At 45.2% G+C, this 17,360-nt stretch overlaps 5 protein-coding genes across 5 annotated transcripts; 2 read left to right on the plus strand and 3 right to left on the minus strand.

The window, feature by feature from the left end:
- Positions 1-3,393: 3,393 nt before the first annotated feature.
- On the minus strand, positions 3,394-8,862 carry CCR75_001325 (uncharacterized protein; the record flags this gene model as incomplete). Its single annotated transcript, XM_067959429.1, has 4 exons — positions 4,284-8,862; positions 4,114-4,231; positions 3,972-4,043; positions 3,394-3,930 (listed from the first exon to the last, which is right to left on the minus strand). Exons 1-4 carry the CDS (start codon positions 4,853-4,855, stop codon positions 3,394-3,396), a joined length of 1,299 nt encoding a protein of 432 aa, XP_067815287.1. The 5' UTR covers positions 4,856-8,862.
- Positions 8,863-10,075: 1,213 nt separating this feature from the next.
- On the plus strand, positions 10,076-12,945 carry CCR75_001326 (uncharacterized protein). Its single transcript, XM_067959430.1, has 5 exons — positions 10,076-10,599; positions 10,667-10,813; positions 10,885-11,415; positions 11,470-12,791; positions 12,856-12,945. Exons 1-4 carry the CDS (start codon positions 10,132-10,134, stop codon positions 11,749-11,751), a joined length of 1,428 nt encoding a protein of 475 aa, XP_067815173.1. The 5' UTR covers positions 10,076-10,131; the 3' UTR covers positions 11,752-12,791; positions 12,856-12,945.
- Positions 11,769-13,265, minus strand: CCR75_001327 (uncharacterized protein; the record flags this gene model as incomplete). Its single annotated transcript, XM_067959431.1, has 5 exons — positions 11,769-11,834; positions 11,894-12,511; positions 12,579-12,791; positions 12,856-13,051; positions 13,138-13,265. 5 exons carry the CDS (start codon positions 13,263-13,265, stop codon positions 11,769-11,771), a joined length of 1,221 nt encoding a protein of 406 aa, XP_067815289.1.
- Positions 13,266-13,752: 487 nt separating this feature from the next.
- On the plus strand, positions 13,753-16,709 carry CCR75_001328 (uncharacterized protein; the record flags this gene model as incomplete). Its single annotated transcript, XM_067959432.1, has 3 exons — positions 13,753-14,446; positions 14,499-15,220; positions 15,279-16,709. The coding sequence occupies 3 exons, from the start codon at positions 13,753-13,755 to the stop codon at positions 16,707-16,709; spliced, it is 2,847 nt and encodes a 948-aa protein (XP_067815060.1).
- Positions 16,710-16,740: 31 nt separating this feature from the next.
- Positions 16,741-17,355, minus strand: CCR75_001329 (uncharacterized protein; the record flags this gene model as incomplete). Its single annotated transcript, XM_067959433.1, has 2 exons — positions 16,741-17,205; positions 17,275-17,355. 2 exons carry the CDS (start codon positions 17,353-17,355, stop codon positions 16,819-16,821), a joined length of 468 nt encoding a protein of 155 aa, XP_067815059.1. The 3' UTR covers positions 16,741-16,818.
- Positions 17,356-17,360: the final 5 nt, after the last annotated feature.

A 17,360-nucleotide genomic window follows, 5' to 3' on the forward strand; every position in this document is an offset into this window, starting at 1 on the left:
TCATTAACCAAGACATTTAATGTCTCGGTTTCTTCCTGGGATTTATCCACAGGCTGCCGGGGGATTAATCCCTCGGGATTTAGAAGTCTAGTAACTTCTACCATTTGAGGGGATTTCTCCTCAAATACGTGGGGACCTCTTCCCTCAACGTCTTCCGAGTGTGATTGCGCTATCACAGTCGGGTCCACTACGGTCGACTCTCTACTCGACCTTGGATCATCGTGTTGTCCTTTCTGGGCAACCGGTATACTCCTTGAATGTCGCCCACTAAGCGTACATTCATGTCCCAATCCACTCGACCTTTTCGAGTGGTGGACCTTCGGCGCTGCCTGTGCATTAACACAGCCGCCGGCAGCTGACTCCACATTGTGATTGGTAATCACACTGTGATCTTGTGCGGTTGTACTAACGACCGTACCACAAGTGAGGCCATCGCACTCACTCGTAGTACATCCACACGCTTGTGGACGCTCCAAGACGTTCATCAGATGGCCATCTGATGAACAAGTGGCAGGCATCTTTACGGATCGATGCTGCCAGCTGATCCTTGGTTCGTATTTTCTGAGCCAAGGTAAACCTAGGATGACATCAAATTTGTCATCCAAATCCAGTACGATGAAATCATCATCATACTGTAAATCCCTTAACGTGAAGTGAAATTTCACTGCGCGTTTCATTGCTGTTATCGATGAGCCTATCGCTAGACGCACCGTCATTCTCGTTGGAGGGATGTCGCGCCTAACATATTTGAGCCTACGACCCTCTAGTGACTGGCGACGAATGAAGTTATTCGACGCTCCGCAGTCCACTAGAGCTCCAAGTGACAAATCATTTGTCACTTTTAACTTCAAAGTGATGAGGAATACGCCATCGCCAGGTGCAGAGACACACAATGTTTGTTTGTCTGAAGCAACTTTCTTCAAGAGATTCGCACATTCTCTAGGAGTTGCTGGGTCAGTAGGGCGTTGCGCCCCTACTGACCCCGACCATTTTTTGGCGGTCCGCTTCGCTGTTGCGATTTCGCAACAACGTCGGACCCGCGACCGTTGCCCTTTTTGGCATACGGTCCAAAATTACGTTCAGTACCTTTTGGTGCTGGGCGTGGGGCACTACACTCATGAGCGTAGTGTCCTAATTTTTGGCAGCGATGGCATTTCTGCAGTCGCTTATTGCTCGAAAAGCGAGGTCTCTCGCTTTCGACGTAAGAGAGGTCTATGGGTTCTGGACCTCCTAACTCGTGTCGTCTTGGAGGGCGATATGATGAGGAACTAGCTTGAGCCTGTCTCAAGCTGAAGTCTTCCTGTTCCGCAACGGATATTGCTTCTTCAAGCGTATCCAGTTCCAAGCGGAACAGGTGGGTCTTTACGGGACCATCCGTAAGACCTTGCATGAACACCGTCATCAACGTGTGTTCATGGACTGGGTTATTTGTTATACAACTCGCTAGGAGTCGTATGTGCTGGGCATATGCGTGAACATCATGCTTGCCTTGCTTGAGTTTCAGAAGCTCTGAACGAGCTCTGAACTCAGCCCTTGGCGGTTCAAACGTCTGTTTGAGCCGGGCTTTAAAAGCCTCTAGCGACCCAAAGACGTATGGGTCGCGCAACTTAAGGCCCAATGCCCAAGTTTTGCCATGACCTGCCAAATTTGATTGAGCGAATGCGACTTGCATTTGCTCGTCGACGATGTGACGTGCCCTTATGGCATCGTCCAACTCGACAAACTATCTTAAGAGGGAGTCTTCTTCGACACCCCTATACTTAGAGATGTTAATCTTTAGGGTTTCGGGACGACGCGTATGCGTCATCCCAGGTACAAGGGTCTGTACTTGTTGTAACCTCAACAGTTCCGCCTGTTGAGAGCCTTGCTGATTCAGCAAGGCTACCTTCTTCTTCATCTCGTCAAGTTCATGTTGTATGAACTTGGCGATGGCTGAATGGAAGGCATCTTTACCAAAATCGGACAGCATTGCCAAGATGGCATCGTTTCCTACGCTCGAACTCATTCGTTCGCCGCACTCCTTTCTATGTCGCTTAGAAAGGAGTAGCTTTCACGCGAAACGTGATGCGTATTTCCACTATCATCTAACACGTCCATGTTAGATGAAAAATAATTGTGGGCACTACGACTTGTACTGCTTCAGTACAAGTCCACTTCGCACTGCTTCAGTTGCGAGTGGTGCTTTACGTTATTTCACGCACACTAGTACGTGCAGAGGAAGACTTCCCTATAAGGCAACTAGCTTAAAGAGGGTTAAATGAAAACTGTATTAATATAACTATGTATCTGTTCTTTATATCTGTTAACGCTAACTTAATCCTAAACTAATACTAAACATGCAATTGAAATCTTATCTTATTTTATCTGAATCTCTCTTTTGTTTCCGTCTACAGTTGATTAGTCTGCGGGATAAATAGATATAATGGTCTATACCTAATATGGATAAGATTTCTGAACATTACTATTTAAAGTAATATTCTCCAAACATCATCTACCTTTTAGATAATATATTAATTAACAACCTTTAAGTGTTAATTTCATGTAACGATACACTCCGTTACAGGCCATCCCACAATTTCAGCTTTTCAAGTATGGATTACATATTGCAACAGCTGCACAGTTTTCAACGTTCAGCGCCATTGTGCTATTCTCACAGCAGACGGACAGGGATGAAGCAGCTGCACAATCAATTGTTGCCGATGTTGCGCAGCAGCTCTTGTCAAGGTGGGGTATAATTAATGCGTCCGAGCACATCAATTGGCAAATCTGGGCGTCGCAGATTGCCCGTGAACCAGTGCCGTTACAGGCAGAATTGAGCGGCTCCCGCCAATCCAAATCATTCATCTGTTCCGACATTCGCTAAGTGCTCGAACTGCCAAAAAAACGCAGAAAAAATAAGAAAAATTAGGATTTTCCTTGAAATCGACAATATAAAGTCAAATTAACAAAGATAATAATTTTGTGCTTTATTTTTCATTTCCTCTGATAGGAAATAATCGGGCATAAGATATCACACCTAATATTGGGAAAACAAAATTTCAGTGTTGAATAAAATAATTTGTTATCCTCTTTTAAGTAATAAAGTTTTGGGAGCGAGACACCGAGAAAAGGCTAATTTGCATAACCAAGAACGATAAAGAAGAGGATTTTAGCAAGACTATATCATATTGATGCGATCCAGAATGAAGAAGTAGTTGGGATTGCGACCACTAACGTTATTTACTCCACGTCAATATCGTCGATCAAATCATCTCTGCTATTACTGTGCCAGAAGCTTTTTAAAACATCCACCCCATTCAATCACGTCAAAGCGTATTTTTCGTCACTAGCCTGTAGGTCGAGGTGGTTAACAATTTAAAACCGACTAGTTAAACACTCGCATTTCCATGTGACTCACGATTCGTCGTCATCCTCGCTAACATCTGAGCCTTCTTCCAGCGACTTTAATCCAAGCAAAACACGGCGGCATATCAAGCGTTCATGTAAGGTGAGCTGTCGAATGGCTTTTGTCTCACAAGAAGCAATTTCTGAAGCTTTAAGTAGACAAGCACAATACTTCTTGTCTTTCTCTTGTAAAATCATGGCCAGAACATCATCAAGGTGCTCAGCAGGATAATTATTTGTCATGACGAAGTTCAGCAGCGCATCTCCAAGTCCAAAATCTTGCTCTTCTTTATCATTAAGTGTAAAGAATAGGCTGTGGCCATCTTTCTCCAAATGATCGACTTTGACTCGCTTCGCTGGATTTGATTTTAAAGTGGCTTTGCCAAGACGTATCTGACTGCTGTCTTCATTGTCAATGTCGCTATTATGCAAGAACGCTTGGAATGCATTCGTCAGCTCTAAGCTCGTTATATGAATTGAATCTGAAGGGAGTACTGTAGGCAGCACAAAACCATAACGGCACAGAAGCTTCACGGTCACAATGAGCTCCGAAATCCAAGCATCTCAAATTTTGTATTCCACACTACCTGAGCATTGGACAATTCTCCATAAGAGATCGTCACAGGCTCGCTCTTTTTCACCTCACGTAGAGCAATTAACTGTTATTTTCAACAAACTGAGAATGTGAGAGACATGGGGCACATATCAAAAAAAGTATTACTTACATACTTGAAAGGTGCTTGCGTCAATCATAACAATATGCGCGGCCGGATTGTGCACTGAATGATTGGCCATGTCAATTACTGGAAGCAGAGTTGGCTCTGTAGCATTCTCAACATTAAATGCACTACACTTGTGATTAGTCGTGGATTTCGTTAAAAAAGCTTTGCTACTCGTACCGTGACACAACCATTGAGTAGGCCCATTGAAATGTACTTAGCGTCGACACTTCCGTCGGCCATATAGCTGAAAAAGTGGTCATCAAGGGTTTTGCATGATTTTCGTACAGATTGAGCACCACTTTATCATCTAAGAGGGAGAATGCGGTAGTATGCTGAAGCAATTCACAAAGTTTTGATTCCCAGCAAAAGGGTAGCATTAAGGTGGTCGGAAGTTGCTGAATATAGCCACAATAATCGCTACTATTGCCACGAGCGACCTCTGCCAACAATGCTAGCGATGTTTTGATCGTACCACTTAATTGCATACTATCAACTTTTGCGTTCAGTGATTCCTTTTCCTCGCCTACAAAGTGTTTCAGCCAATTGGTGCCATTTAAAAACACTCCTTGCTTCAGTGCAACTAATTCAGTCCCAGCCTGAAAATCGCTCTTGGCCACAATTGAACGATCATTATCGCCGTATGCAGCAACAATGGAAACGGGATCGATGAGTTTATCGGCCACGGTTAAGCACTCGTTCCGCGTTGCAATCCACGCCTGCAGCGACATGGTTGGCTGTCTCTCTACCATAGCAACTAAGGAATCGAGGTATTAATAATACCACAATTTTATGTCTTATTGGGGGTACCATTAGCAAGTCAAATTTTCGCATATTGTCTGTTTAGAATTCTACAATAAGACAAGCAGCCAACTCAAAATTACTTTCAATGAAAAATGACCAATCGTTTTTTTTTACCAATACCAGGAAAAATCGCCATTGTTTAGAAACAAGAAATAGATAGTGACCACAAATCGACACAAACGCATTCTAGCTTACATTAATTCTGGCGTGTAAAGTCAAATGCCCACCTTCCTCAGCCCGTGGAATCCAAAGTAGCAAGGAGCCACCACCAGAGCCAGGTAAGCCAAACAACCCAGGACGCCATCGGTCCAAGTACAAAGTTTTGTCTTGAAGCTCCGGTACCGATGCTTCCCATGTCACGGTATCTCCAGCTGCCACGTCCACATCAGCATAGTCGTTCCCACCCGAGTGAATCACGACCGTAACGTCTTCTCGGTCCGTGCTTTCAAAAATAATACGCACAACGCCATCGCCTACTTTCGTCCACGTTCCATAGCTTCCTACAAAAGCTTCATCAACAGTCATCATTCCCAATGCGTCATAGAGATTTCCATCATCAATATCGCCAATAAACCCACTCGGTCCACAAATGGGTTGCACAAATTGCGACGCCATGTAGACAATACCCGTCGGGTCCAAGCCTCCTAACACCACGAGCCCAAAATTCGCCGACTCGAGCAGTTGTTGTTCCTCTGCGACATCTTTTCCCATATCTGTCGTCCCCGTGTCAACAAGTTGGTCAATGATCACTTCCATTGTCTTGCGAAGTAAATCTCGCGTCTCAAATGCAGCTTGTTTGGTCTTCGTCTTGAGCATTTCTTTCATGCAATTGTTGGTTATCCGTGGAACGTCGTTAAATACCATCGACGACTTGCTCACTGTCACACGAACATCGTCGATAGCTGCATTCGGCGTTTTATTACGAATGTCGCTGACGGTAAAGATGACCCTGTCCGTCAATTTTTTTAGCTCGTAGCCACAGGAGGTATTGGCCGTAATGAAATCGTCCAATTCGGTCACACTGCTCATGGAATTCTCCACGGACGTGGAATTTTGAATCAAATCAATGACGTTTTTAGCAGAGGCAATAATCTCTTCCCCGTACACAATGACTTGCTTGACAATCGTTTGCACCGCAATAACGACAAAGCCGGACCAGACCAAAGTCTTGGGGGGTTTAATACCCAGACATGTATAAATTGCAATGGGTAAGTCCGTGAGCACGACATTCGACTGATACGATAACGTCAACAATTGTTCAATTTCTCCTTGAGGCACCGTGGTTTGCGTATATCGAATGTAGTATATCAATTGTCGTATCACGTTAATAACTTCCGCGGCGCACATATATATTCGCTTTGCTCCCGTGTATAAGTTTTTAACTGATACAAAGACTCCGGCAGTTGCCGCATTGAATGCTACCGACGCGACGGCTGCGATTTTAGTAAGAATTGCGAGCGCACAGTCGTCATTCTGGGGAATGCACTCGAGGGCACACCGAACGGGATACGCCATGGGACATTGGGCAATGCAATCGTCATCGTCATTGCTGTAGCCAAGGGGGCAATCTCTTTTGCTATCAAATGGTTTGTATTTCCGATAACAAGCCGTATCTTTCGGAGTCCCAATAGTCGGTCCAACCCAATTGCGAATTGTGCCACCATACCATTCATTCCCCACGATATCCGTTAGGAAAAGCTGTTTTGCATCAATCTTAATCCAGATGGCGCCCATTTCATTAACTTCACCTTCCGCTCGACCATGAAGGCCACCAAGCCGATAGCCCTCGGGAGCCGTCTCGACAATATAACTGTTGGTCTTTTGTCCTGCTTCCACACTTTTATCTTTGTTGGTCGCAAACCGCGCATAAAAAACTTGTGTCCTTCCTCTTTTCTTGCCCCAATGAACCTCTAAAGAAATAATATGCTCGTCGGGCGCAAGGTCTAATGTTACGAGTTGCCCACCGCTTCCGCCATGATGCCAAAACTGTGGGGCTGGATTGTTTAGTTTCAGACCAACAAAATCAAGGCGTTCGCCATGTCGCATCTCAATTCCTGTCATGGTCTGGTTCAGAATAATATCTTTCACGTCGGAGAACGCGACACCGTGAGGACCCCCGTAAGGTTTGCCAAGCTTGATGTCATTATCCGCGGCAGGACCGCCACCGGCCATTTTAGGCAATTCCGCGACGGCTTCAATACTTGTCCAGACGACACCTAATAAATCAATCTCATCCCCATCACGACCAAAGAATCCGCCAAGTTGATAGCCCTCCGGAGCAGTAGTGCTTCCAGTATACGGCGTCTGCGAACCACCCGACACGGAATTCCCTTTGTTCGTATTAAATTTAAGAAAAAAAATGCGCGTAGTACCTTTCTTCTTGTCCCAATGAGCTTCCATGTACGTAATGTATTCATCTGGTCCAAGTGTGAGCGTATTCTCAGTTCCTCCGTACCCCCCGTGCGAGAATGTTTCCGGAATTGGGTCCGTCACAACAAGAGATATACCATGTGCCCGTGCACCCGAACGAATGGTCAACGTGGCGATCTTTTGCGCCGATTTGGCCAAAGGCAGGTCCGAAAACTGCTGGCCGTGTGGCCCGCCAAACGAGTCACTCAAAAGGGTCGCCCGTTTTCGGAGTTTGCCACCAACTGGACCAGCTAAGTCCTTCGAAGCTGAATTACTATCGCTCATATCCGACGCCGCTGAAGGAGGTTCCGTTACTGGCGGTAGTGTAATCAATTCAATACTCGACCAAATCGCGCCCAATCGATCTAACGCGTGTCCATCTTGTCCATGAAATCCAACGAGTTGAAACCCTTCGGGAGCATCGACCGTCCCTTTGTCATGCGTTTGGCTTCCTCCAGACACGGTATTGCCTGCATTGGTACTAAAACTCAAGTGAAAAATGCGCGTTTTGCCTTTATGTTTGCTCCAGTGAGCTTCCATCTTTGTAATATATTCCCCGGGACCGAGTTGAAGCTTTTGGACATTACCCCCTCCGGTGTAGCCATGACTGAATGTAATAGGTTGAGGCGCCGAAATCTCAAGCTCAAGACCATCAACACGGTCCCCTGAATAAAGCGTCAGCGACGCCACCGTTTGGCCAGAAGTAACTTTTGATTTGTCATTAAATCGAGTGCCATGAGGTCCGCCAAAACTCTCACTCATTTGGATCGCATCTTTAATCGAAATCGACGACGTGGCTGGCGGTGCAGGAGGAGGTTGCGCACTGCCTGAGGAATCGCCGGATAGAATATCTGGAGGATTCTCCTCGGTAGCAGGAACTGGTGGGGCTGGCGGTGGGGGCTCACTACGAACCCAAACGGCACCAAGCTGATCAATTTCATCTCCACTTCGCCCTAGAAACCCTCCAAGTTGAAAACCTTCGGGTGCTTTCACTGTATTCTTGTCATCTGACATGGATCCACCAGCAACCGTATTACCGTCACTCGTGATAAAATTGACGTAGAAAACTCGCGTACGTCCAGACTTCTTGCCCCAATGAGCTTCCATCGATACGATTCGTTCACCGGCTTTAAGAACGAGCTTGTTTCCGACCCCTTCGACGTATCCGTGATTGAATACAGTTGCGCCTGGACCAATAACTTCCAACGAGAGGCCATGAACACGTGCTCCAGAGAAAATTGTTATCGATGCCACATTCTGTCCAAATTGTACCGAATCTTTGTCCGAAAACTCTTGGCCGTGTGGGCCGCCAAAGACTTCACTCACTTGAATGTCCTCAGCGTCGACGGATTGGGAGAAGAGCCCGATAAGAACGAGAGACAATAAAAGTTGCAGCATTTTTCAACTGTCGTGTCGACAATATTTTCACAAATGTGACTTTATGAATTAAGGCAGTGATGTAGAGGCTTCGTTAGCTCAACATGTGGGCGTTTCAAATGAGATTAGACAATTAGTGGAAAGCATACTAAATTCGTGTGCAAATCATTTCATAACACTTGCCGACACTTTGTGACGTCTTTTTTAGCTAAAACCTGTATTCTTAAAGATTTGTCTGCATCATGGTCAGGCAGCATTAGATTTACAAAGTTGTGGCTATGAAGGAAGCTTGAGAATTGTCGCACATGGTTCGAAATTTTAACGACCAAGCGAAAAGCATTTCGAGGTGATGATCGGATGAACGGGTTGTTACATCTTAAGGAAAAATTAGGCAAGGATTTGCTATCGAAACCTCCCGAATGCTGACTTTAGTGAGCACTTCACTGTTAGCACAATGACAGCACAGTGTTTAGTAAAGTCAGCATTCACGAGGTCTTGATGGCAAATCCTTGCCTATCTGGAGGCCGAAGACAAAGAAATTGGTGCAAAATGCACGCTAAATGCAGCTTACGTACATGACCCAATATTCTAGCGAGGTCTCTTCCATAATTGGATTAGGTTTTCAGTTCGGGAACGTCTGGTTTATACCGTTGCAGGTGCAACCATGCATCGTAAGGATGCAGTACATGCTCTCATAGAGGAATGCTTAAGCTCGTACCGAAAGAAGTCATTAGTCAAAATTTTCATGAAGGTCAATTTTACTGACTCCACGCTGAGAAGACTGATAGAATCGTAAGAAATACGGCCAATCGTTTTATGTGAAAGTCAAGTACGTATACGTGGTCTAATCGTTTGGATCGGTTAAAACCTTTTCATGACAAATGCACAGATGGGGAATTACTCCATCAATTATACGAAACGCGGGTGTACTGGCGTTTGCGCGGCTTTAAGGCGACCGCGGAGCATTTAATTTCGCAGCATCTCACTTCTCACTGTCTTTCTAAGTAGGCTCATATCGAAATTAATCCGTGCATTGGTGTGGACACTGTTATTAATAGCGAACTATATCGAATTTGTAAATTTACAATCTTCTGGTTTCTTCTCTAATCATCCTTACCACCTGCTAAAATTATAGCTTGCATAAGGCCGGCCCTCCTGATTTCTTTTGCTCCAGAAGGCTTACTACCGGAAAGGAAGAATCGATTTTGCTGCAGGGACAGACTGCCTTCTTCCAAGTGGCTTCTCTACATAGCGTCAATCACACATCGCACAAGCTTAAAACAAATTCATTCCAACTTTTTTGCTTGAATACAAAGCTTACAACAAAAATATGATCGTTTCGAGAAAGAATTATTGAAATTCGTATCATTTTCATATATCCGGTACTTTATTATTGATGATGGATAATCAAGTATAGAACGTTTGTGAGCGAAGCCCCATGGACAGCGGCAGCCAGGACGAAATGGTAGACGTCGAGTATCCTGTGACCTCATCTAATGATCAATGGCGAGTGTTTCTAGGTCTTGCATTACTCGTAGCTGCATATGTTTTACGTGTAGAAGTAGTTCGATTCTCGTTGCGCGTGGCTCGTCGCATCGTACCGGCGCTCTTTGTTTGGCTGCGAGAGTTTGAGAAGATGCTTCTGCGGCCACTCTCGTGGGTCGTTTTTGTACTCCTTGCCTGGTTTTCTGCCTTTGTAATGGACCTGAAACATTTACTTAATATGGAGACGGGCTCATTAGAAAGCATTGTTACGTTATTACTAGGTCCCCCATTGGTGTGGGTTGTCATCTGCTTATGCAATTACGTCACGTGGGGTATCGTTCGCGTACAGGGTTGGAGCCGCGCAGTATCTAAAGATGATGATGACTACAGTAGAGTTATGATCATCACAGAGGGCATTGGGGTACGTTAGACTAGACTTAAGGACGTCACAGCATTGGGTATGCTAAGCTTCTTTCAACATACTATAGGTAATTAAAGTGTTACTCGTGGCAGCAGTCGTATCAACATGTATTATTGATGAAGTTGGGCGATATACAGACTTTGAGTCGGGCCAAGTGTCAACAGTGGCAGTTGTTATGGTGGAGTTTGTGTTTGTGTTTGGTGCTCATTCTTGGGTAAGTAGCAACGCTGTATTGGTGTAAGAATTTAGTTATTTATCTAGCTGATGGCGTTTGTGCAAACGTAGCTTAAAAATATCATGGGTGGCTTAATGTCATTAAAAGACGAACAGATAAAGAGCGGAATACACGTGTCTTTTCAAGGTCATGAAGGCGTGGTAGAGCGATTGTTTCTACAAGGCTTTTCGTTGCGGCAGTATGACAAAGGACTGGCCTATATCCCAAACAGCATCATATTAGAGAATTCCGTCACAGTTCAGAGCAAGAGCTTAGACCGACGCATTGTCATTCCTCTCCATCTGAGCCACTCGACGCCAACGACAGCAATTCGAATTTTTGTCCAAGAGCTGGACAATTTTTTGACGCAGCACATGACGGACATTCGTATTAATAAAAAGAATCACGTCCTTGGACTTGAGAAACCACGAGGTGGTTGGAATATGATGCATCTGTACGAGCGTAGCAAGGAGCTTGCAACGGAAGAATCGCAGTCACCAGGAGGACGGTTTTGGATCAGTATTGAAGCACCCTATCTCGTGCATGTCGTTTATTATTCTCAAGAGCGACATTTAAAAGGAATTTTAGCTGAGAAGACACAGGTTTGTTTTTTAAAAATGCAGGATTGTATTGAAATATTAATTTTTATTTTTTAGATTGTACTTCAAATTACGGAAACACTTTTAAAACTTCAAATGAGTTTATATGGAGAAGAACCGAGTAGCACTGAGCTGCGTGCTTCAGCTACTTCGTCTGAGATTGGAATGGAAGAACAAGCTTCATGTGAACAATTCTCGACGTTAAACTCAGCCCCTTTACCTGAGCTGTCAAGAAATCACCGATGGCATGAAAGTGCAATAATAGGTCTGCCGGATCAGAATGATGACAATTTATTGCGACACCGTCGACCTCATGAGAATCGTAGCGACCTTATATGAGATAAAATCGCTACATTTCAGCGGGCTATCTGTCTTGCGTCGACTCGAAGTTGCTGGATCGTGTCGATAATAGCAAGATTTACCTTATAAATGTCCAATGACAAAGTTAATAATTATCTTGTCATAGTGCATTTCAACTCACCTCGGAATTTGCCAACTCGAGCAATTTAAAGCGTTCCCGATCCATTAGAACAGTGACTTTAACTTCAAACATTGCGTGAAGTTCAACACGCACAGGCAGTGGCGGTGGAGCAATTGGTCGACCACTTGCATCGAATGCACTAAACGTTGTACTAGTGCGACGCCGCATGCCGTCGCTCATTGCTGTCGACTGTAAGAGGCCGCTAAAAAAGCTACTATCGATCCCTGTTCCACTGCTACTGGCATAACTCGTTCTGTCATCGAACGCTTCGCGTCGATCTCGATGGATCTCGGCAAGCGCTGTAGTCGTAAGAGCATATGGTTGCAAAGTATTTTGTAATTCTTGCATAAATTCCTTGATCTTTACCGCTGAAGTCGTCGAGGATAACATGAGCAGGAGCGAGTACGTGTGGGCGTCTGCTGCATTACCACTTGTCTGGTAATTGTCAGCAAAGATGCCATTAGGTACAAATATGCGCGATCCATCCATTCGTCGCAGAATTGTCCTCGCAAGCGACACTCGCTCAATCCAGCCTAGTAAATGCTGTACTTTGACCTCACTTCCCGTTCGAAAGGGCTCGGCAAAGATCAAGAATAACCCCGTGGCCACATTTTTGAGCTAACAAATATCAACAATTCCAAATGCTTCGTTGATAGTTTCGAGAATGCATTGATGTTGTACGTACTACAGTAAAGCCCGATAGAATAGCGACGAGTTCAAGGCTTAAGAGTCCGACAACAAGCACCGAGCGCATAACCATATTGGATAAAAAGAAAATGTAGAAAATCTCAACGAGAATAAAGATAAAGTAGAGGAATTTGATCGACTCTGTAATGACGAAAATTCGCGCGTCGTACTCGGAGGATGAGGGATCCCATTGGAGAAACCGCACAATGAGCTACGCGTATGCAAGTAAACATTGTAATGTTGCCGATTACAAGTATGTTGAAGCTCTTGCGTACATTTGTGACGACTCTTCGCATGGCAAACGTACCGAGCACGAGTGGAACGGCTGCGACGTACATTAAATATTGCAAGACGTCATCTTTTTCGTCACCGAGATCCAAGATATGACGAGCCACCACATCGCGCACCAGTAGTAGGAAGAGAAACCACCATAGATACGTCAGCATGTAGTGTTGGACGTCGGCGATCCATCTAGCAATTGATAAAAAGTTGCCAAATTTATATGTTTGTTTAACAAAGTGCATTCTCCTTGAGATTCACGACGAAAAGGCACGCACCGCACATGCTTGCCGATCCGTTGACGTACAATACTAAGAAAAAGCTCAACAATAGGTCGAGCGAGGACGAAAGCGGCGAGCGTTGCCAGTACTGCTAAGCCAACACGCCACGAGATGAACGAGTACATTTTTATGAAAATGGAGGGTACGTTATGGGAAGTGTAACCTTGACTCAGAGGGTACGCCTCTTCAACGAGCTAAACATGAAATAGGACGAGCGTCTGACTCAAAGAGTCGCGCTCAGCAAGGTCTTTTAAAGCTATGGCCACGTCCTGATAGACTGCGGGTAGCGCTGCTTTTTATCTGAAAGAAAACTTCTTGGTGCTGCAATGCTTTAAGGTTAGATAAATGGAGATACATAGATGGGACTTGTCAGATTCTTAAAGGATTCCCTCAGTCTTTCCAGCATTGCAGCACCAAGAAGTGTTTCTTGGCAGCGCATTATTTTTTTCTAAGCTTTAGACAAACCTACCACTCTTGACTAACCTCCTTCGTCAAGTAGTAACGAGGAGATCATCCGTTGCGATTCGACAAGCAATTAAAAGTAGCCAACGATACGAGATTTTATCACTTTCGTGGGCAACGGGTCCAGCAAACTCGGCGGCCCGTGACCACATGACCTTACAAAATGCTTCCTCAAAGTTTTCTCCCTCGCAGTTGGACGTGCTACACGTGGTCATATTAAGCTGCTGTGCGCTGTCGCTACTCGGCTGTCTGTACATTCTCCGACACCATTACATGTCTGCTCGACTGCCTAGTGGCGTCTCAATGGTGCAAAAGATGGTCGTTGTGCTCTCGATAATGGACGCAGGCTTGACATTTCCAAAGATGTTTGGGCACCTTATCCAGGACGCGACGGTGTTCTGCTATGCACAGGCTTTTTCCTTGCACGTGTTTGGTCTCATGTCGGTATTCTGGAACACGTCCATCGCTCATTGTTTCTATCGCAAGATTGTGCACAAAGACAGCGAAGCAAGGCTTAAGAGTAGATTTAAAGTATACGTATTACTAGCTATTGTGCCTGCAGTGGCTGATAGTGTCGCGCTCGGTGCTGCGAGAATGTTTGGAAGCGCGACGTTCTACTGCTGGGTCGAGTCACGCATGGTACGCTTCTGGTCGTTCTACCTCTTTGTAGTCGTGGCCATTTTCTATATTTGCGTCATCCTATGGGTTACACATACCCGCATGTCGCGCCTCTTTCAAAACGCAAACGTCGATGCACAAGAGTCGTGGGCGCTCATTACGTCCAAGTTACGCATTTACATTGCTGCCTTTATTGTGCTCTGGATCCCTAGCATTATCTTTCGATGTGAGTCGTTTTTGGAACTTGTGTTCAATGTTTTTTTTTACTTTCATTAAAGTATTGACACTTTCCTGTGGTGTTTCAGTATTTGACAACCAACTCGGCTCAGCAACTTTTTCCGTGGCCCTATTAATGCAAGTGACTGTGTGCTCTCAAGGCTTGACGACTGCCATCATCTACGGAGGATTACTCACGAAACTCTACCAAATTCTTTCATGCAAACCATCGATTCCTTTAACGCACAAGTGTGTCGCTTCCCCGTCGTTTCCAACAATGGAATCAGGCACGACTTACGCCCATGTCAAGCACTACCGTAAACCGGCAAATCTTTTTGTCTCGACTTTTAACATGGGCGAAGCCCAAGTCACCCCCGTGGAGCTGACAAAGTGGATTCCACGTGGTCACGATATTTATGTTATTGGTCTTCAAGAGTGTCTGCATTTAAGCACTACTCGAAGCTTAATTCGCCAGCACCTTGAAGGAACGTTATCAAATCTGCTAGACCACCAAAGCTCAGCATATCATCAGTTTGATCGTGAAATCGGTCGCAAAACCACAGCATTGGGGTACCATGGCCACATTGCCATAACTGTCTTTATTAAATCGTTCGACGTCGGCAGTGGTGCGTTTTACATGCCCCCCGTCGTGCAACAAGAAGTCCACGTGGGAAAATCGCTCGTACTCGGACGGGCTTCAAATAAAGGCGCAGTAGGCTTTGCATTTCGCTATTACGACACGTCGTTTGCGTTTGTAGCGTGCCATTTGGCGTCGGATCCCAAGGTAATGAGACACGCAAACGTGTTTAATACTTCTGTGCTCACTTGGAATGCATTGACAGGGAAAATCAAACGTCCGACGGCGAAATCGAGACTCCCAGGATCTTCTTAAGAATCTGCACTTAAATCTAGAAGATGTGGGTTTTGAGTTCCCATTTGTCCATCATCACAGCTTTGTGCTGGGTGATCTAAATTACCGATTAACTCGACGCCATGCAACCGCTGAGACAATCTTAGAGCTCGTGTCGAAAGTAAAACAGTGCGAAAATGCTTCCGTCTCACGAAGAAAGCAACAGGCAACATTACACCGTGAATTCTTGGACAAACGATCGAGTGGGAGTCCATTTAACCATGAACGTTATCGAGGCAGCGAACGTGAGAGTAACCCTTACGATGTGAGTCTATTAGAACGCAACGTCAAGAGCACCTCGTTTGATTTTGTATCGTCGAATAATAGCAGCACTAGTGCTCGCTACTCGGCAGATTGCGAGCTCCTGGACGATGATCAATTTGGATGGGACAAGGTGCTAGCACATGACGAGCTTCATGCGAATCTGCGAGAAGGATACGTTTTTTACGGTTTCCAAGAGGCTCCGATTGTGTTTCCTCCCACGTTTCGGCGAAAGCGTAAAGCAGCGTTAAATCTAGACGCTGCCAATTGGACAAGTGAGGATCTTGCCAAGTGCTTTACCACTGCCGTCAAAGGTCATGGCACGCGCGTTCCATCCTATACTGATCGAATCCTCTTCTTTTCCCAGTCTGACATGTGCCATCGACTACGATGTGTTGTCTATAATTCGTGCGAGCAAGTCAATTGCTCGGACCACAAGCCCGTTATCGCAGTTTTTCAAGCACTTGTCAATCGTGACTTTATGCCAATTGAGTCCCAAGTAGCCAACAAGAATCTACAGCGAATGCAAGATGTCAATGGTGTGCTCGAGTGTCAACTCCGAGTAGACTTTGACAGCATCTCGTGGCTTTGGGAGAGAGACTCTGCAACGCGTCGCCTTCCCACTGATTATTTCATGAACCTGAACGAGCGTTTTTCGACCTTAAATCGTCACGGACACCATGTTATGGTAACAATTGTCTACCCTTTGCCATCGGAAGACATTTTCTCGGCCCAGCGCAAATTATTCGAGCTCGCAGACTCCATGTGCGGTGGCGTGTATCTCAATACCACGGATCGACTGTTATGCAAAACCAACGTTGCTCACGTCAAGTGGACGGACTTTGTGAGGAGTGGTTTAACGCACCACACATTTGTGCGGCCAACTGGAAACATGCACGTGGCTATTAAAGTCCACGCGGGGGCGCAAGGACTGTGTTTTGGTCAAGGCGTCATTTGTATTCCACAAGCAACTTCCCAAAGCATCGATTCGTACGAGAATATTCAGAAATTTGTCGTCGAACTTGGCGAGGGGGGACGACATACTGGCACCATGTCGGGTACAGTGAGTCTGCAACTCATACAGTGTAGTAGTACAAGATGAAGTTTACTAAAAAAAACGAAAATGCATCAAAGTCGTGACAAGTTGCAATGCATTGATTGTCACTCAATTTCTCGTTTTCGGATGCTTAAAGTTGTCACAAGTTAGGCATTTAGAGCTCGTCGCTGGATTCAAGGAGTTTCTGCTTCCGCGGCTCAGTCAGCTCCTCATCAAGCGTAACATATTCATCGTATGTCAAGTCTTGTGGATTTTCAAAGTGTTTCGCCCATGGCTGGAAGAACATCAAGAGTGCAAAAGCAACAAGCAATACGAAGCTCAAGAGAGCTTTGGTACGATTGTAGCTGGCTACTGAAAGATGAAACTTGTCCAATGCATCTTCTAAGTTTTTAATCTTCGTTTCATAAGTTGCCCGCAGCTCCGGCGTTAATCGGCCTTTTTGAATGCCTTTTTCTTCTAATTTCTTGTCTTGGAACATGATGGCGTTGTACTTGGCCAATTCTGCTCGAGCCATGGCCACAGCACGTGCACTCTTTCCAGTCTATCATACATATATAGCCTATATGTTGCTGTGTTTGAAATGTACTATTACACAAGGGTCTAGACTTACGTGCTTGGTCGTGTAGCGCTGGAATTCATGATCGAATTGCTCGGCCGCACGCTTCGCCGTAATAGGCTCTGTTTCGGTCATTTTTA

Source organism: Bremia lactucae, linkage group LG3 (assembly GCF_004359215.1).
Source record: "Bremia lactucae strain SF5 linkage group LG3, whole genome shotgun sequence".
Classification (NCBI taxonomy): Eukaryota; Oomycota; class Peronosporomycetes; order Peronosporales; family Peronosporaceae; genus Bremia; species Bremia lactucae.